This window comes from Apus apus, chromosome 1, assembly GCF_020740795.1.
Source record: "Apus apus isolate bApuApu2 chromosome 1, bApuApu2.pri.cur, whole genome shotgun sequence".
NCBI lineage: Eukaryota > Metazoa > Chordata > Aves > Apodiformes > Apodidae > Apus > Apus apus.
Window position 1 is genome coordinate 80,619,503 of NC_067282.1, and position 20,663 is coordinate 80,640,165.

The 20,663-nt window shown below is 42.5% G+C and overlaps 2 protein-coding genes across 9 annotated transcripts in view; one reads left to right on the forward strand and one right to left on the reverse strand.

The window, feature by feature from the left end:
* DCAF6 (DDB1 and CUL4 associated factor 6) overlaps positions 1–11,300 on the reverse strand; it is an 82,894-nt gene extending 71,594 nt beyond the window's left edge. For 7 of the 8 annotated variants that reach the window (XM_051644150.1, XM_051644149.1, XM_051644152.1 and 4 more), the window contains exon 1: positions 11,015–11,300. In XM_051644150.1, coding sequence (XP_051500110.1) covers positions 11,015–11,108 — 94 coding nt within the window. In that variant the 5' untranslated portion in view covers positions 11,109–11,300. Of the gene's footprint in view, positions 1–8,155; positions 8,331–11,014 lie in introns of those variants that run through there. The other variant, XM_051644151.1, reaches the window with a different exon arrangement.
* A 619-nt stretch (positions 11,301–11,919) lies between these two features.
* On the forward strand, positions 11,920–19,863 carry MPC2 (mitochondrial pyruvate carrier 2). The gene is made up of 5 exons (XM_051644159.1): positions 11,920–12,173; positions 16,301–16,341; positions 18,222–18,306; positions 18,843–18,954; positions 19,617–19,863. Exons 1-5 carry the CDS (start codon positions 12,068–12,070, stop codon positions 19,648–19,650), a joined length of 378 nt encoding a protein of 125 aa, XP_051500119.1. The 5' UTR covers positions 11,920–12,067; the 3' UTR covers positions 19,651–19,863.
* Positions 19,864–20,663: the final 800 nt, after the last annotated feature.

Genomic DNA, 20,663 nt, shown 5'->3' on the forward strand with positions numbered 1-20,663 from the left:
CATGTCTCAACATGCTGTTTTTCCAGCAACCAGAATTCTCCATATACCATGGAGTGGACAGGACTGTATATAATATGCATAGAACTCAGTCATAAAGGTACACTGAAACTCTTGAGAATTAATTCAAATCTTGAAAAAACATTTGTTAGCTACTTAACCTGACAGTAGCCCCATTTTATACACACTGAAACTGTGAAAGAGGAAACTGAAGCCATTTATCAAAGGAGAGAGTAAATTAGCACTACTGCCAGAAACCAAATCCATCAGTGTGACCTCCAGTCCTTTGATCACGGCCCTGCATTATATTTCCTTATTGTTTTGTACTACTGTATAAATGCCAAAAAAAGGTCAATGTTGAAAAGATTACCTTTCAAATTACTATGAACTACTTCATTATGGTTTAAGTTCAAAACAGATAACTCAAATTCTTCTCTGATCTAAGTGCTGTATCATCAAGCCTGGAGGCCTGAACACTATACAAAACCACAAACAATATTTTAATCTCTCTGAGGACACTGCTTGCCATTTTAATACGCAAAAGCTTTGCTACTAAACACCCAGCATCAAACAACTCAGTGTTCATCAAGCTTGCACTCAAATCCTAAGACACAGTTCAGAATAAGTAGTGTAAGTAGAGTAAGTATTAAGAAACAACACTTCCACATATTGATTCTTAACACAGAAACTACAGAAGATAGGACACTACACCCTGAATTACAATTCAGCAAACCTATAATGTCTCCTGGTGAGTATATTGATACGAAATTTTATCTCAGAAGAAATACTGAAAGAGGACTGCTGAAGTTAAGATACAAAAAAAATGAAATTATTAATCAATGCCATATATTTTAGGGTAATTCATAAGCATTTTGGAAAAGATATCTGTTTAGGTTTGCTTCTACCAAATCCGCAAGCGTACTTTAGGTAACAGCACAGATAAGTTTTGTTTGTATTAGCAGCAATGTCTGAAATTAACTTCCAAAAATATTTCAGAGTCTAAAAGCATGCACTCTTGAATATAAGCATTCAGTGGACTCCATCACTGGTAACGCTACAAGCATTTGACCTTCAAACCAATGTGTTAAATTTCTGTTTGCTATTTTCCTTGGTTTATGCTTGAAAGACACAATATATAAAATTAAATTGCATTTATATCAATTTTCAAGGTGTTCTCAGTGGCAAAAATGTGGCATAAAGTACAACTACCTGACTTAGAGAAGGCATTTTATCTGTGGACTCTAAGTACCAGGATTTGAGTGTGTGTGCTATCCTGACTAGTACTAAGCGGATTTCACTCACAAGTACACCATATACAGACAGTGCACTGCCCATAGTAAAGTCCTCTGTATGGTTCTTGCCACTAATTGCAGCTGAGCAGAAGATAAAATGAGCATGGTTTTGTGACAGGAGAAAAGAAAGTAAATTTTCAGCAAATTTGATACTCGTTCAATCCTATAAAGTAGCCCAGTGATGATACACAAGCTACTCACTGAAAGCCACTTCAAGTTTTTACATTATGTCACGAAAACTTCAAATTTCTACAGAGCACAGGACAAAAATTCATGATATGAGAAACTGCATGTATGTAAAATCAAAGGCAAAAAGATAACATGTACTACCTTACTCTTCTCAACACAAAACTATCTGAAATAGCTTTAAGTGTGATTAAGTGGATGCATGATTAACCAAATGCAAAAGCATTTTGTGTTTTCTCCACTAGCACTAAAATATGTCTCCCAAGTAAACAATTTGAATTTCTAGAACAGATACCAACAGAAAACTGAATAGCCATCAGATCAAGAAAAATTCGCTTGAGCCCTGTTTTCTTCTCAAAGGAATCAAATGAGGCTTCCATTAACTAAAGGCAAAAAGAAATACTATGCAGAGTGTTGCAACCTGGAGTACACAGCATTACTGTAGGTTTCAACACATCTTTTCAACACATCTCTGACTTTGAAAAATTACGTGGAACAGTAAAGTATGTTGAATATTACCTTGTAAAAATGATATTAACATAGTAACACAGACTATCCTTACGATGCTTTGGGAAATAACATCACACCAGGTACTCCACTTTATTTTCTCACGTACTACTTATCTGTGTAACACCCAAGGTTATTTAGGAGCTCTACTTTTTAGCAAGAACAGATGATGTTTAAGAAGCTGAAACAGGGTATAAATCTACGCCAGCACAAAAGTTAAGATGACTACCCAAAGAACCATGATCTATCATCTCCAAGCACTCTGAAAAAATGTATACCGGAGCATGAAAAATCACTAGCAGAGGGAGGGGAAAAATTAACTGTAATCTGCTCTTAAGAGAAGCACATTACTGGGAGGTACATCCTCTTACAGCATGTGCCTGCTTCTCCTGCCAGTCCTTCCATTACCTTAACATGTCCATCCAAGGCTAATGTTTCTTCAAATCAGCTAGCTGGACTAATCACATGAATATCACCTAGCCCATTTCTGATAAAGGTTCTGGAGTATATAAAAGCCTACTATTTAAATTTGTTTAAGCTAACTCAATACACATTTTTAAACAGATTGATAAGTGATTATACAGAAGCTTATCAGCATATCTAGAAAAACATGTCTTCTAGCAAAAACAGTGTCTGTGAAACTGAAAATGCGGGTAGGGTGGAACTCAAAGCATTTACTATTCTGCACACCTACCTATGTAATTAGACAAACCGTTTAATCCTTGGTGGTATGGGAATTATACACTGCCAGGTTTTGGGGAAGATGTGAAATAGATAGGCATACCATAACAGACATAACTACATGAGCCCATGAGATTACAAGTGTAAAAACCTGGAAGTTGTCCAGAATTAGAGTTTACAGATAGATGACATAAAAAGATGAGCTAAAGTAGATATTCAGGTCTTGGTAGTAGATGACTATTTAGTAACACTGTGACATAAGCTGACTTATCACTGGGCATTTAAAAATACTTCCTTAAATGTACTTTGAAAAGTTATGTTGCTTGTTGCTTAAAACTGTAGGTATTCATCCTAGATTACCGAAAAACCCTGTTGTTTAACTCAAGAGACACTCCTATTTACTGAAGAGAGTAAATAATGGGAACACACTATAATAACAGTAACAACAAAGCCATGTAACCTAAATTACAAAGTGGTTTTCGTTTTGTACAATACTTTTCCATATTGGTGAAGTTTTTAGCAGTTCAATAAAGGTTGAACAAATATCACTAATGGTTTAGAATGCATTCAGTTCACAGGGAAGGGAAGAATTGACCCTCATCTTCCTCATGACATACGTAGCAGCATTAATGATGCATTCAAGTTTCCTCAGGAAAGCCTGCAAATCTTTGAAGAATAAAATGAAGAAAATAAGGGGATATTAAAATTCATTGATGTGACTCAGATTCCATCTCACAATATTCACGTTCAATATTATGCAACACATACTAAGGCATCTAGGACATATCTGAATCAGCACCTCACTAAGCCCCAAAGGCACAAAAATGCTGAGACTTGCACTTAATCAGTAAAAATTCCAGCTTTGTTTGAAAGCTGGCATACTTTCCATCTGAACTGATCTTTCTTCTTATTGCTGGGACAGGACTAGTCTAAAGTGTCAACAAGTTCTTGATACATGATCAGTTATATCTCTCAAGACTATTTTGGGGACATTAAAGGACAGAAGATTAGAAATCACAAGCAAAGTCACAAGAACTCGTAGTAGTGCAGTGCAACAACTTAGAAGTGACTAAACAAGACATGCTTAATGGTCTACTCTAATGCACTTAATGGAAGTAATCCAACTGGAAGAAGGCTACAAGGAAAAAAAAAAAATTAAAAAGAGATCTAAAGTGATCTCCCACATCACGGCCTGAAATACAAATCCACCATGTGCAGTGCAACACTTATTTTTGCAACAAGAGAAAGCTTTCATGTATCCAAACCTCATTATTACCAGATCAAGGTGCAACTTAACTGTGACACTGTCTGAAAGCAGTACCGAGACACAGGCAGTTATTTATAAAACAAATATATTCTTCGTACAAGACTGTATTTAAAAGCATACAACCTAAATGCAATGAAATACTGCAATAAAAATATATTTAAAGGACACACAAATCTTTACAGTTTCCAGCTGTTTGCATGAGATGATTAGGACTCCAAAGGATATAAAGCAAATATATTTGCATTCTTAAGATTGAATATAACTCAAATAATATAATTACACATGCAAAGCTTTGGGATTCAAGCACAATGACGTGCATTCACACTTAGTGGCAACCATTAACACACGATTAATGGTCAGTGCACAGAATATACATATAATGTTAATCCCTTAAAAACAAAAAAGTACAAATGCCTCAGCATAATTCACCACAAGTCAAGCAAAGCTGACAGAAGTGCAGACAACTTAAAAGGCTTCTTGAATTTCTGAAGGACAGAAAATCAACAAGCTGAAACAGTTGTACTTGTTTTTTTATCAACTCCGTTTAGCTCCACTTAGACTGAATGTATTTGTAAGCAATGCCAGAAATCTCCCTTATATTAATATTTTAATGCTGTATGTCAAGATACAACAGCAGCAAAAACCCTGGAGATTCAGAAAATTAAAACATCAAAACTCAGTAAGCAGGTTCATGAATAACAACATCTGATGAAGACAGTGCTATAAAAAAAAGGAAAAACAAAACAAACAAAAAAAACCAACCAAGCTTCAGCAAAGTAGTCCTAGCAAAGAACATAATAATGTGATCTGCAAATTAATGTTAATACATAAAAATCCAGAAGTTATATTCCTATCAATCCCCAGCATCCTAAAAGCTAACTTAGTAAATTATTCCCTGATTTCAGTATGGAAAGACAGAAAGCACCAAGCAATCCCAGATCCTGCATATCAGTGTTTTTCTGAAAGAAAATTGACTAACGTGATTGTCAGTACTTTATCACTGAGTGGGAGCAGGGTAGGACAACACTGAGGAGGCAGAAGTAGTAACACAAACCCTAACGATTATATCACAAAACACTCGGGGAGGATGTAACAGAAAAGGTCAATGATATTGTCAACTACAAGCAAAGATTCCTAAGACAGTAGCAAAACAAGCTATTAAATTTGCACAGTGTAGCTCTATGTGGCATTACCACTTGCATTTCCAACTGGCACCTGTGCCTCCTCTGCCATGGCTCAGTTAGTCTATCAATGAAATAATCCCAAAGGTAACAGAAGGCTGATTAGATTGAAATTAAAACTAAGTATTCAGCACACAGACACCAGAAATACTCATCTAGCCTTAATCCTGCCTCCCAGCTCACATGGCTTTCTCATTTTGTGGTATGTACCAAATTACAACCAGCCAGCTTTTCTTTATTTCTTGCCTTGTCCACACAATTCTGGTATACTATATTTTTATTTTCCTTTACCAGTATTGTTCTACTTTCTACAAATTGTTCTATTAAAACATTTTAAATGGTGGTCTCTACTATCTCCATTGATTTATTTGGAACTAGCAAAAAATCATTAATCTTTATGTGCTAGGATCACCTCCAACATTTTTAAAAAGCTGTTTCATACACAAGGATTATGCCTTTCTATTCCTTTGTACCAATTTAAATGAGATAGTATAGGAAAATTGATTTTGGACAGTCTCTTCCTTAAACTCCTTCAAATTTAATTTTTTATCAACAGGTCTTGATGACACATTGCTCTTTCATTTCACAGCTGTAATCTTCTAAGGGCTACAATCTCTAAGTCTTGCTTTTATCAACAGGGAAAAGAACCTAAAACATATCCAGCTTAAGGCAATACCTGATCACTATACTCTCCTGTGTTTTTTACAATTAAAAACTAACATTTTTTTCTGCAGTACTCTTACACATCTTAAAACTCTTCTATATAACCACTGAAAATCCAATTACCATACCAAATTTCCTGCCTGTCATATATTAGATAGAACACATGAAAGACGTTTGAGTTTATTTCAAATATGTATTTTCCTCTAGTTCATTCCTTACACTGTGAACATCAATTCTTACTCTGACAATTTCTATTATTAATAAAAAAATCACTAATGAAACAAATTTGGGGAGTTCAACTGCATCTTTCTTAAACCTTCAGTTAATCTAGTTTCACAGAATATTTGGTGTGTGCCAGAACAAATTACCACAAAACTGGTTTTCAGGGTACACACCAAGGTGAAGTGGAAGCTGCTTGCACATAAGGAAGCTACACCGTTTACATTAAAACAGCAGTCAATTGCTGGTATCCTCTTTATCAGACAACTGAGTAAAATTTATAATGGTCCCTTTTCAAGTAGTGGTAATTTGCTAGACCCGTAGAAGAAAAAAACAACATAAAACACCTCTACAGCTCTGTGTTTTAGCTGTGACAGACACAGCGTTCTTAATTTATGCTGGAAAAAAAAATTAATGCCAGAGGTTTAGGACATGAAACGTTAACAGTGCACCTGAAAATAACTAAACATCAAAAGTATTATGCAAAGAATTAAAGAAAAAAGGCTGATTAAATACTCTGTGAATATCTCAAGTCTGCAAGAACACCAACTAAAAAGCTGATAATTTTAAAGCTGTCTGACCATTCTTACTCTGCATTATTTTCAAAGACTACGATAATATGTGATAAAATATAGCTGCAGGAAAAATTGGTAAAAATAAAATATCACTTTCCAGTTGTTTTCTCTAGTGTTCATGTTTTCATCTCGCCTGGTTTTTGTTTGTTTGTCAAGAAAAAGCACAAGAGAGAATGAAAGTTTTCAGTATTTTAAGAAATCGTCTCACTCTCCCACCCTAGGAAACACGTTTTAGGCAGAACTAAACGTTTAACAACAGCAATACCCAATTCTAGCTACATTAAAGGAGCCACTGCTAATTTTATAAACTAATCAAGTAATTAATGTAGCACAGTCAAAAACAAAACTAATCAGACTTGTCAGCTGTTCTTGCCCATCCTGTTTTTGAACCCTACCTATGAACAGGGCAATTAACTTACTTCAAAACTGTAATTAGCTTTGGTTTTATTATTATTTATTATCTAGGTAAAGAGAGGGAACTACTGACACTTAACTAGTTTAGTAAATTCTCACTACCTACATAATAATATATTTACAGTTCTTTTTAGCAACAGCTCTTGAAACTATAAAATTTGACCACAATGAACCTAACTACTGGTTTCCTTACAGTCAATTTATAGATTTCAAACCTCTACGAAATCTTAAAACACAGGATGAGAAAAACAGTTAGATGTGAAACAGTTTTTACAATATGGGGAAGGAGAAACTCAGGAGACAGCATCACAACACTATGTCTTATCACAAGGAAAGATGTTATAAAATAGTATGTAAACAAGAATATCAGAGACTAGGGAGAATGGACAGATTTTGATACTTGCTTCCATTTTATCAAGGACCACTACTTCCAACAATCATTCTGAGCTAAAAAACTGAATCAGTTCCTCTCTGCAAACTATTTTAGACTAACAGAGTTTTACTGGAAAACCACCTATGCCACTTAACACACACACACCTCCCCCTCAGAAAAAAAAAAAAAAAGAAGGAAGTCTTCAGTCTTCCTGCTGTCTATACAAAGCCATTCTCAGCAGCATGACCCTTCACCGAAGAGCAAATAAACCCATCACACTACCTACTTCAGAGGAATTATGAACTTAATTCTATCTTGCAAGAAACCCATGCTGCTCTTTCTCTAGTCAAATGATTATATGCTACACTTCATCCACACAGAGGCCTTTATTGTGATGGCACAAAACACTTTACCCGCTATCTGAACTCATATGCCTAATTCAGTACCAGAACTGCTTTAGCAGTTTCAAAGTAGTATCTAAACTGGATACTACAGTTTATTACCAATGTTTTTCAATGTAAAAGCACTACGAAGTTTTTAAGAACCAAAAGTAGTCCAAAATTCAGTGTCTATCTGTGATGCAGCAGCAGGACTCCTCCCACTACCATCAGGCTAAAATAATGCCCAAACTCAATCCAAGAAAGGAATGCTACTGACAGCCTCCCCAAGGCCCGGCCTTCTCTGGAGACTTCTGTCTGAAATCAAGACTAATTAGTCCACAAATGCTGAAGAAAATGCAGCTAACAGATACATTGATAAGACCCACATTTTCCTTCTATCATCACAGCAGGAATTCTTACCAAATTATAACATCTGAAGGACAGGTATATACTGGCCCATCTTCCCACGACTTTCCTCTGGAACCCTGTCCAGGACTGATTAGGTTTCAGAGCAATTATCTAGAGATCTTGCAAAATCAGAGAATTTTGCAAGGACATAAATTCCAGGAATGAACTATCTGCATGGGAAGGTACAGCACCATGCACAGATCCTTCCTGGAGCAGCTGTTTTCAAAAGCTGAAAGAGGCTATAAATAGAGTGCCACTTGAGTGCCAGTTCACATGAAACTAAAGCACGGAGTAAACAGAAAACAGTAGTTAGTTCTCAGATGTCTTCCTTCAATACACAGTCACCTTAAATATTCCCCATATTTTACATTGTAGCATAACAATACTATCCAAAGGAATGGTTCACCGTGCAGGTATCATTCACACATACAGATCTTCCTTTCAACACACTGTGAACTGCACTGTTAGCTATGGCCTTGCTATGAGGTTTCTCCTTTAATCTGCTGACTGAAAAAGGGTAGCAGGCAATGAAAAGACTTGTTTTATTTTGTATTAGTATCCATAATTGTTTTGACAAATTTACCAAAACAACCCACCCAGACAAAAACCCCAAACACATTTAAAAAAAAAAAAAAAGACAAGAAAGCACATGGACAATGAATTAAGTCTCCCAATAGTATTACTAAGTCAAAATTAAGTGCTTGACTTGCCTTTCTTCTGACTGTCAGACTGTTGAAACAGTATAAACAGAAAGAAACCTTACTTCTCATTCAAACTAGATCACAAATGACCAGCAATGAACGTCACCCATCTGACCACTGCAGTCTCAATCTGTGTCCAAACAACAAAGCTCCCCCAAAAATCTGCTGAAGTCTGAAACAGAAAAGACCCATACATACACTAAACTGCACATAAAAAGGCACAACAGGTCTGTCACCTGGTAAATCTGCACAGAAGCAATCACACCTGACTAGCAGCAAAATCAGCATGCCTATTAAGGCCATAAATACCATTTTGAATATAAGCACAATGGCTCTAAAAGACAAGCACACAATGTACTAACTCTTTTCATTAAAAGCAAGTCAGTAAGGACCGAGCAACTGTTGCCACCACCAGTGCAGATCTTAATGCCATTTCAGTGGGAAGTGTCCCCCAGGTCCTATTTTCTCAAGGCTATAAAGCTGAGCATGTTCATGTTAAATGAAAAACACTAAATATGAGACCATAACCTAGTCACAGAGGGATTAATTTTTTTTTATTTTTTATTTTTTTAAAAATGTACATTTTATTTCAGCTGTGTCCAGAAAAGAGATCTTAATAGATCTGGAAGGATGATTTCTACTGATCAGGTCTTAGTCCTTCAGCTGTCAGAGACACAATCTGTAAATGCAAAACCTTACGGTGGAATTGTGCCTCTTCAAAATCTACTCACTACAGTCCTCCTCATTTTAACACCGAGCTTTGCTCCAATTGCAGCCAGAAAATTAAATAAAATAAAAAAATATTACGAATTCATTGACTATCCAGTCAGAAGGACATCCATGTTTGATCACTGCAACTAAGGACAATCCTCAGCTACGACTTGCCCAAGCACAGCTGTCAAGTCAAAAGCAGTCAGACCATTAGGTTTCAACGTTTTCTAATTTTAGGACCCCCAAAATTATGTGCACGTAGGTGCTGCACATACACACAACCTCTCTATGATAGGTGGAAACCTACCAGCAGTGGCCTTGCTTTTCTCAACTACCTTCCGCGGATAACTGAGGGCTGAGGAACCAAAACGTGAAAACGATCGAGTCAGACTCGGTAACGTGAGACGCCACCTCAAATTCCACCAGGAAACCAAATGAAAACCAATACCAGCCACAGTCAGAAACGCCTAAGAGCTACAAAAGGACACGTTTTCCGACGCTGTGCCGAAGTCCCATCCGAAGCACTTAACGTCTCGACTCAAAAGCAGGAATCATTTTGCCTCACACGCACAAAGGAATGTGGTCGCCACCGGTTCAGTCTTCTGGAGAGCCGCCCCCCCAGCCCAGTGCCATGAGGAAACAGGCAATAGGGCTGCCGCACCTCCAAAAACACGCGAATAAACGTGTACGCTTCGTGTTTCGGTGAGGGGGGAAACGCAGACAGACTGCGCCATTACAAAGAATACCAACAGCTCTGTTCAACTAAAGAAACCTCCCCGAAGCCTCGCGAACTGAAACTGACGCCGTTTTTAACCCAGGGAAGTGAAACCCACCAGCCCGGCGTCGGGCAGGGGCACAGCCCAGCAGCACGGAACCCAAGCCGCTTCGGAGCAGCCCCCGGTGCCGGCGGGGCAGCTGCCGCACAAAGCCCCGCTCCACACGCGTCCCAGCGGCCCTACCCAGCTCCGCCAAACCCAGGGAGCACCCCCGAGCCCGGAGAACAGCCAAGCCATGATCCCCGCATTCACGCGTGGGGCGAGCGATCTCGAGAGGCTCAGGGCCGGTAAATCCGGAGCCTCGCTCCAGCCCCCGGGGCATAAACCGCGGCTCCCGGGCTATTTTGAGCCGCCGGGATCCGCCGCTGCCGCCCAACTTCCCGCCGGATCTCCCTCACGCAACAGTTCCTGCGGGGCGGGAGCGGGGCGGGCCGAGGCCGCCGGGCACCGGAGGCAGCGCTCGGAGGGAGCCGAGGGCCCCGCCGTGCCCCGCACCCCGCCCCGGGGGGGGCTGAGGGACCGCCGCGGGCAGGGAGCTGGGAGCTTGGGAACGGCAGCAACCGCTGCTGCGGGACAGCCCGGCCGGCGGGCAGCGAACGCAGCCGGCAGCGCCGCGTCGGGACACGGGGCTCAGCCGCGGGGACGGCCGGCAGCCCCCCCGGCCCGGCCCGCCCCGCCCTTACCCAGGTAGTGCCTCCGCAGCAGGCCGGGCTCCTCCAGCCCCAGGCTCCGCTTCCGCACGTCCCACAGCAGGTGGGGGCAGTGCCCGCGGGACATGCTCCCGCGGAGGGGAGGCCTGCGGGGCCGGGGGGGAGCCGGGCGCTTCGCTGGGGCCGCCCGCCCCGCGCGATCACCATGGAAACCGGCCGGCCCGCGCGCGCAGAGCCCTCCGCCCGCCCGCCTCGCGCCGAGACGCCGACCGGGAGCGAGCGGCGGCGGGGCCGGCAGGGGCTCCGCGCCCCGCCCCGCGCTTCCCCGCCCCACGCACCGCCCCCGCGCAGCCCCGCCCCACGCACCGCCCCCGCGCAGCCCCGCCCCACGCACCGCGACCCGCCCCCGCGGAGCCCCTCCCCACGCACCGCGACCCGCCCCACGCATCCCCGCCCCCGCACACGAAGCCCCGCCCTACGTCCCGCCCCGCACACGAAGCCCCGCCCTACGCCCCGCCCTCGCACACGGAGCCCCGCCCCACGCCCCGCCCCCCGGGCTGGCTCCGCCCGCCGCTGCTGGGGCAGGGAAGCGGCGGGAATGGCGGGGGCACGCTCGGCTTCGCCGGCCCAACCGGCTCGGCGGCCCAGCCGTGAAGCCCGCCCGCGGCCACCTCGGGTTTGGGCGCGCAGCCCGGGGCAGGGCGCCCGGCGCCGGCCGTCCTGGCGGGGCGGGTGAAGCGTCCCCGGCCGCCATCGCCGAGCCGGGCGCTCCTGCCCTTCCCCAGGCGCCCCTCACACCGCCGGGCGCGCGGCGCCAGCTCGCCCCGGGAGGCGGGGTCAGGCCGCTTCAGCCAATAGCTCTCCGCGAAGCCGCCCGCCCCGCCCCGCCCCTCGCAGAGGCCGCCAATCAGCGCGCAGGAAGAGGCGCTCCGCCCCGCCCCCGGCGGCGGGTGACAGGCGGGCGGGGCTCGCTGCGGGCCGTGGAAGGACGGCGGGTCGCGGAGGGACGCAGCTCCGCACCGCTCCCCGCACCGCTCCCCGCGCCGCTCCCCGCACCGCTCCCCGCCCGCCCCGCGCCCTCCCGACATGGCGGCCGCCGCCGCGGGGCTCCGCGCCTCCTACCACCGCCTGCTCGACCGCATCGAGCTGATGCTGCCGCCGCGGTTCCGGCCCTTTTACAACCACCCGGCAGGTAACGGGGAGGCCTCCTCCGCTGGCGGCCGAACGGCACCGCGCGAGGGGCCGGGGGTCACCTTGGGCGCCGGCTGGGCCGTGCGGGAGGGTGCGGGGGGCTGGGGCTTGGCGGGGCGGGGGGCGGGCAGCCGGCGGGAGGGCCCGAGCGGCGGGGACCGGGGTGTCCTGCCCGCGGGGGCTGCGGGGCCGGGCCTCCCGGACTGCGGGTTTGATAGCGGGCATGCCGCGGAAGGGCCGGCTCCTGCGCGCCTCTGGGAAACGTATCTTCACTTGGAAAGGGGAAAAATAAATAAACAAGAGCGCGGAGATGGTGCTGGTTGTGACTGCCCTGCTGTAGGCGGGCGTACTTGAGTGTCCCTTCGCGGTTTGGATCCGGGGAGTGACGGGGCCAGCTGATCCCGATCCAGGGGCTGTGATGGTTTCCAGAGGGGCCCGAAGGCTCCGGCAGCCGCTTCTTCCAAACGGCTGCGCCGAGAAAACGGGGGGGAGCGCTGCAGCGACTCCGGGTCCTGAAGCGTCCTCTGGCCTCCGTCAGGCTGCTGTTGGCTTTATTTTCTTCCTGCTGAAGCCCGCGTTCCTACCGGAGACAACTCGTGCCCTTGGTGAATCCACTGACATAGCCTGAGCTTTCCTCCGGGAATGGAAGGGCTCAGGCTTCCCTGAAATGAGCTACCCTTATCCGGCCTTACCTGAGCAAACATGTTTTTCTGTATTACTGGAGAAACCTCTGGTAAAATGATCGGCTTCAGTGCCATCGGGGTGATGTTTGCCCTGTAAACAAATCACATAGGGTAGTTAAAAAGAGAGCTCGATAAAATTCTAGAATTCCATAGGCTGCCTTTCCCACTGTTTTGTTTCAGTGTGATATGCATCCTTGACTCTTCACCTACCTGGAATAATCACTGCTTTAGTTTTCAGCCTGTCGCTCCATCCTTCAAAACAATTCTCTCTTGAAATGAAAGTTGTTGCTTCAAAGAAGTTACAGTTCAAAGAGTGAAAACTGCAGTTATCAAAAGGTCTGATTTGTACTGAATTCACTAGACCAAATTTAACTTTTGTATCTACAGAGGCAATATGCCTAGCACTTCCATTGTAAAGGTGCCAACCAAGCCTTTGAGTGCCACAGTCATTTTGTGTGAAATGTGTCAGCTTGCAATTGCTGTTACTGAATACAAGACACGGAAAGCACTGGGAATATCTGTGATCATTCTTCATCAGAACTGTAGTACTAATTGAAAAAGGCTTTGGAGGTTCACTTGCAGGTTTCACTTCACAGAACTGCCTGTGGGCTGCTTTTATTCACCATCAGAGTGATTAAATTAAGAAAAACAAAATCCAGTTTTTAGGGACTATGCGTGTTTAGGTATGTGTGTGTATATAAATATATATATATATCTGCCATAATCCCTTCCTGATGGTGTCAGAAAAGCCACAGAGCAAGTAGGTATTGAAACTGAACCTCTGCCACTTCTGTTTCAGCCTTGAATGTCTTGAAGGTGGGTCTGTGAGAAATTTATGCCATATATGTCACTCTGATTGCAAAACAAGTAGATTAAAAATGAAAGGCTCACATTTTATCTCTGGTAGTATCTAAGTTTCTAGTCTAATTTAGGAATATAAGTATCATCATCATGAAGTTATAAATCACTTGTAAGAAGCAAAGAACAATGCTTACTTCTTTTCTGGCACAAAGAAAGCTTCCAGTAAAACAATGGATGCATGGTCTGAAAAGCTGTTTCTTTGGCTGACATTGCACACAGCGAGGCTGCTGGAGAACAGTCAAGGGCTTGGGGCACAGCACACCAACTCCCCTGCTTGTCACAGAGTGGGGAACATTGCTCTTGGCAGCCACCAGGAAGCATGGGCTGAGCTTGTACTCCTCCTCCTTTGGCCTCTTTGGTTTACTTTGCCTGATTAAACTAAACTCACCGGGACAAAGACTTCTTACCTTTAATGGGAATGCTAAATTCTATAAATGGGACATGGACACGAATATCCAAATTAGCCTCTGGTATGTCCCTGCTCTGATGTGCTGCTGTCACATGCATCCTTGAAAAATCCTAGGTGTCAGGATCTGGGAAGAACTTGCCCTGGCTCAGTGCTTGCTAGCATGCCTCCAGGGGAGGAGCAGCTCAGCTGATGGCATTTGACAGTCTTCCCATGTAACAAGCTTGGCTTGGTACTTTATTTGTCTTCAGTTGTTTCTTACTTTTGTAGTCAGGAGTTTTAAATTATCTGGTTATCAATTATCAATAAAAATTAATGTCAGTCTTCTTGAAAACTTTAATAGTTGTTTAGGGAATGTTGATTTAATAATGTATACTCACCCTACATTCCGCAGTACTCCATATCTGAAGTTGTGTTTACAAGAAAATAGATGATAGTAATGAAAGCTACTTCTGTGAGACCTCTGTAAGACTGGTTTATAAAGAGCTGTGTTTGCAGCCTGATACTGACATTCTAAGTAGCTGCCTCGGATAACAGCAACTGAAGTTTATAACTTTAAAGAATGTATTGAGCCATATTTATGCAACAGTATTAGACAGTTCCAGTGGCTGCACAACCCCATGCATCCTAAAAAAAAATATTAAATCCTGTATAGGTAGAGATCTTCAGTTATCCAAATGAAAAGTAATGTGGTTCTTGTTGTTATTAACTGCAACTTGGAACTTGATTGCTGTCACAAGCAGTTGTGGGTATAAGAGGGCTTTATGCAAAGTTGCCAAGCCAGTTTTTGTTGCATTCTGCTTTGCAGTTGCCCTGCCCTTCTGTAGTTGGCTTTAAGGTGACAGAGCAACTGGTATTTGTAATAGTTAGTCTTATCCCCAAATTATGAGTTGTTTCACAGGTCATTGCAGGAGAAACCTACCAGTTAATTTTTCCCAAGTCCTAGTTTTATACTTGAGAGTGCTTAAAACAGGGAGTATAAATAGTTACTGCAAGGCCTTTTTAAGGCTGAATTGTTAGTGAAAAATTAGCTCACATAAAAAGCAAGCAGGCAAAGTCCTAGTGTTTATTCTTTAAATTTTAAAACTTTACTCATGTAACATATTACAGTGAAAACTTGGCTTCATCTTGCATGTTATCAGAATGCTGAGAAGTGGCCTAGTGAGACCTAAAACTTGAAATGTTTTGAAGAAATTTGAACTAGTGTCCTGACTGTCTCCCAGTGTGATACTTTGGATTGTGGCCTCTCTTTTAAGACTTGGAGCAGTAGTCCTAGATTAATGATTTCAGGCATGGTTGGCAGTCTGCACATCGCAGGTGTGCATTACAGCACTTTGTTTTAATCAGCCAGTTGCTATTTTAGCACTGCTGTAACATACATGTATTTGAAAGAGAGATGTTTCCCCTCAGTTCCCATTCCATTGACTTTTACTCCATTTATTCTCTAGATTTTGTCCTCTTCCCCCATCATCCTCCTTTGCCTATTCGTAGATTACTGGGGTGTAGTGTTGATTGCGTAGGAAGCATCGCTTCTGCTAGAAATACATGGTTATTCAGAGGTGCAGATCAGAGGTGAATGAGGACACCCTCCTTGTGACTTCACTGCTACTTATGTTTGCAATTTGTACTCTCACTTTTACTATTTGATACTGCTGTGGAACATGTCTTCTGTATCACAAAGAGGTGAGCTGTGATTTGGGAAGGCACTGAGGGACTGACTTGTTACAGTACCAGTAATAAAATATTTTGGGGTTTTAGTTTACAATATTCAGTTCACAAAGATTTCAAATATTAATTCTGTTAGTCCACCTGTAGAGTAACTTTTATTCATTATATAGAAATTTTTATTCACTATTCCTAGACCTTATCCTAACTCTCTGAATTATAAATGCATTTGTCTGCTCTAGTGTCCTCGTTTGCATAAAAATGGAAATACAAAATCCTACTCATCTGTTGCAGAAATAGGTGGACTGATTGATTACACAACTGAAGGCTGATGTACCGAGTTGACCAACTATGAGTATTAGGTGACAAAGCTTGTACAGTGGTAGAGACTGTGCTAATATACACAATTAATTATTTAAAAATAAAAAAACAAAATAAAACTGAAACATGCTGTGGGTATTACAACAGCCACATCTCACTGAATAATTTATTTTTTCTCTCCTCTTCCCTTAGGTCCCAAAACAGTGTTTTTCTGGGCACCTATTATGAAATGGGTAAGTATAAGATGCCAGCTAGTGTCTGGATGTCAGTCAGAGGGCAATCTGCAGCAGCTCATGGAGCAATCAGTCGTTTCCCAGCAGCTATATGAGCCTACAGAAAGAGTTAACACTGAGGCTCACATTTTTAATATACAGAGAGGAACAAAATTAGCCTTAATAACATATAGTACAACATGCAGGGGATACAACAAGGGAAAAATGCTTTGTGGAAAAATTGTACTCTTCACTGAAAGCTTCATAGCAGCTTTTGTGAAACACTAACTGTTGCTCAATGTAGGCGCGAACTGGCATAACTGAAAACTCTTAAAGCCTGTATTTCTTCTGAGATGGAGGAATTTGAAGACAGGAGTTTATCTTAAGGAAGGCAATTCCTAAGCCTCATCGTTTGAAAGCAGGTTAAAGCATGTCGGATTGCAAGGTGATCTTGAGAAAACTAAAGAAAAAAGGAAACTGCCATTTTGGCTGTCTGTAGCTCTCTGCTTTCTATCCAGTTCTGCTTCCCACTTGGTTACACCCCTTGGATGTGTTTGTGCACAGGTGAGGTATATGCTTCCTCCTAATTCACTATACTCGTCCTTATGCCTCCAACCAGTACTTATTGCATTGGTACCAATAAAATAAACAGCCAGTAAAATAATCATAAAGCTGCTTGATCTCCTTGTTTGATAACAAGCAAGGGTGTAGCCTGCTCTTCCTATTGCCAATTGGTTCCTAAGTTTGCCAGTGTGAACCCCAACTTTTTATAGGCCACAGGCAACACATTATGCACTTAAGTTTGTTAATCTAAACTGGAGCTGCAATAACCATGGTTAACTTTGCCCTTTCTCAGAGGCTCTCCCAGGCAACATGCTCTTGAGCCTGAGCATGCAGCCAACTCTTCAGAGCAGGCTTGTGTCAACTGCTGCTGTATAAAAAGAGCTTACAGACAATTTTTCTTTTGTGAGCATGGAGGAAATTCTTCATTGGGAAGTTAAAATTACTTTCCCCCGATGTGGCAAAGGCACATTTACTGCTGTTACCCAAGTGAGCTGGAAGCCTGCACCTCGGTGGCACTGCTGCAGCAGTACTGGTCCCATAAGGGGGACAGCACGTGGCCTCAAGTCTCTGCCCTCAAAAACTGGCTTCCTGATTGGAACCAAAGAAGTCCTTAGTGGCAGTCAATAAATAAAAAGCATTAGTACTCTCTCACTTTTGGAATTTTGGGCTTTTTTGTGGGGGTTTTCTTTATGAAATCCTGTATCATGAACATGAAATTGTATTTCCAGTAGAGGGCAATAACACAACCAAACAAATGAAGGAGTGTGTTTGCTAGTAATGTCAAGTAGATCAGCCAAGCTATTCCTCACTTAATCTGTAAGTTTTCTACTTTTACTGAAATTATATTGTAAAAAAAAGCACTTTTACCTCATCCAATGAAGCTGAGAGAAGATAATATGGTGCCACACCTACAGTAGTATCTTAGCCTGAGCTTTAGAAAGAAGGGCCTTGTTTCTACTTGTTGCATGAAAACCAGGATTTTTTTCTGCTGCTTTTTTAAGCAGCTGTGCATAAGAAATTTGTGTACACACATTAATAAAAATCTGTGTAATTTAAATTAACCTTGTTCTTAAATTAATACAAAATTGCCACTGCCTGGGAATATTGAGAGCCAGTTGCACCCCCCGTAACTCTGTTCTTATTCTTACCAGAAGGGACTAGAAGTGGATGGTGTCTCTGAGAGTTTTAATTACTCTGCTCATATAATGCATTCCATCTCCTGCATGATGCTTATAGAATAAGCACTGAACTACAAAGCAGCTTTCCCTTGTAAAGTGTTTGATCTGTTACAGGAGATCTTGGTATTGGACTGGTGCTCAGTGAATTTCTCTTTACAGGGTTTGGTATGTGCTGGAATGGCTGATATGACCAGACCAGCAGAAAAGCTCAGCACAGCACAGTCTGCAGTACTAATGGCCACAGGTAAAGCCAAAGTTACTCCATAGTTTCACACAGCAACCTCTCTAAAACTGTATACACTTCTTTCCAAATCCTCCATCAGTACTAATCCACTTCTATAAAAAAAGGGTTAACTGTAATTTGCTAGCTCTCAGTATTGCTGCCAGATGATAATTCTGGTACAGACCTATTCTTATTATTAAATCTGTAGGAGTTCTGTGTTTATATAACAGTTTTCTACACATCTCTGAATTTGGAATTGTCCAGAACAAGTTGTTTTGAGTTAAGAGATGAGTTTCATCCCTTAAGTTACAATGACGCCACTCATTTCAGTAAATGACTTGTTTTGACCTGGTAAGTCACTATATCTTGGAGGATATACTAACTTTTTTAGAACAGACTTTTAAGTCATTAAACCATGTTAGGGTAATTACACTAACATAACTGGAAAGAATTTCCATGTGTTAAAAGAACTGGTACATGGACTGCTGCACTGCTGTCTGCCAGGAATATTCGCTGTAAAGACTTAACATCTTTAAACTTTCCCTCTCATTCAACAGGCCTTATTTGGTCAAGGTACTCTCTAGTTATTATTCCTAAAAACTGGAGTCTGTTTGCTGTAAACTTCTTTGTTGGCTGTGCTGGTGGCTCTCAACTCTTCAGAATATGGAGGTATGTGTTAAGAAGGGCTACTTTACTTACTGCAACCAAGCATTCAGGTCACCTCATCTTAACCAGGAATTTATAAATTCTGCCAGCCTCAATGGCAGTGCAACAGGAGAGACAAACTGAACAATTAATTGAATGTGGTAGAACTTTTTGTTATGTTGTTAGTTTTCCAACTGAGTGGGAGTGATGCTTTAAATATTTTCAATATTGCCAGAACATGTTTTAAGGAATGCTGTGTGTAAGCTGTAGTTTCTAGGTCTAAGGCATTCTTTAAAAGCTGTAGATCTGGCTGACAAAGAGGACAGACTTTCACCTCCTCATGAGCTTTGTACTTCTGTCAGCTTACAGTGTAGAATCACGTCAGTTCCAGCTGGATCAAAGTGTTCTTAAGCAGAGCAGCATCTTAAATTTTTTATTTATTTATTTTTTATTATTGTTTTTTTGAGGGAGTTCTCTGGCTTCAGCACTGGCCAGGAATGAGACAAACTTAAAAAGTAATTTGGAACTACTTACATGAACTAAACTATCTCATCCTGAGTTACTGCCCTCAAGTCCATTGTAATTTTAAAACTCCTCTGCTGAACAGATTGTTAGGAAGACACTGTTACTGTAACTGATGCTCTAGTCTTACTCTGTGCTTTTTTCTTTTTTTCCCCCCCCTCTAGGTATAAACAGGAACTAAAAGCAAAACAAGAGTAAGTGCAGCAAAGAGATGCTTAACCCAACAAATCAAATTCAACAACGCACAAATCCTTCCCCATGGGACCTAGCTTCACTAATTTTAATGTTTTTTCCTCTGAGAAAATGAAAGAGGAAATTTAAATATTTAGAGAGCAAATGTTTTCTAAGTGCAAGTAACAAAAGTATCTCCATACATTTAAATAAAGTACAGCCTTTTAAACTGAAGTAAAATTGTGTGTCTAGTATTGTCTCTTTAAAAGAAAGATTGTGCCTAGAGTGAGTTGCTGGGCCCCAACTTATCTGACAGTGCCAGGAGTGACATAGTACTGGTGACAGTCAGCCAGAGCCTCCGACTGAAATGATCTTTTGTGTCATGGTCAGACCTGGGTGGAGTTTTACCATACTTGCAGGAGGATAAGAGTATTTTTTTCAGCTTCAGCTATGTAGATCTTCGTTTGTTTCCCAGTTGCTGCCATCTTTAACAAGAGGAGGGCAACCTGTATGTGCCACTGCTATTTTAGCTTCTCTCATCCTTTACAACTAGAGGCAGGAGGTTGGTGCATTTAAGTACTTTGTTCTTGGGACTGTGAAAAATAACCAGCCAAAACTGCTATTACTCCTCTTTCACCCCCTTCTTAAGTACATACCAGTTTCCTGTGAAGCTGTGCACTCAGGAAACATAATACATGTCAGTTCTCCAAAGCTCTAGAGGCATGGTCTGCTTCCATCTGTGGCATGTTTGAAATAAACACTGAAGCTTTCCCTGAAAGTCTCTCCCTACTTACTCTCCTGTAAAGCAGTTTTTCTCAGAGCATGGCAGGTTCTCTAAGACCTGTTCCAGCAAAGCCATGAGTCCATACCAGAAGTCAGGAATTTATATCCGAGAGAAAAAGCTACCTGTGGGACAGAGTAGCTTCTTCAGTATTCAACTTTCAGGAAAATGAAGGCCTTGAAATACTGGAGTTTTGCAAAGTCCTGTTACTAGGTCTCCTCTTACTTTCCCCCAGTCCCATTTGAGTTACCATTCCAGC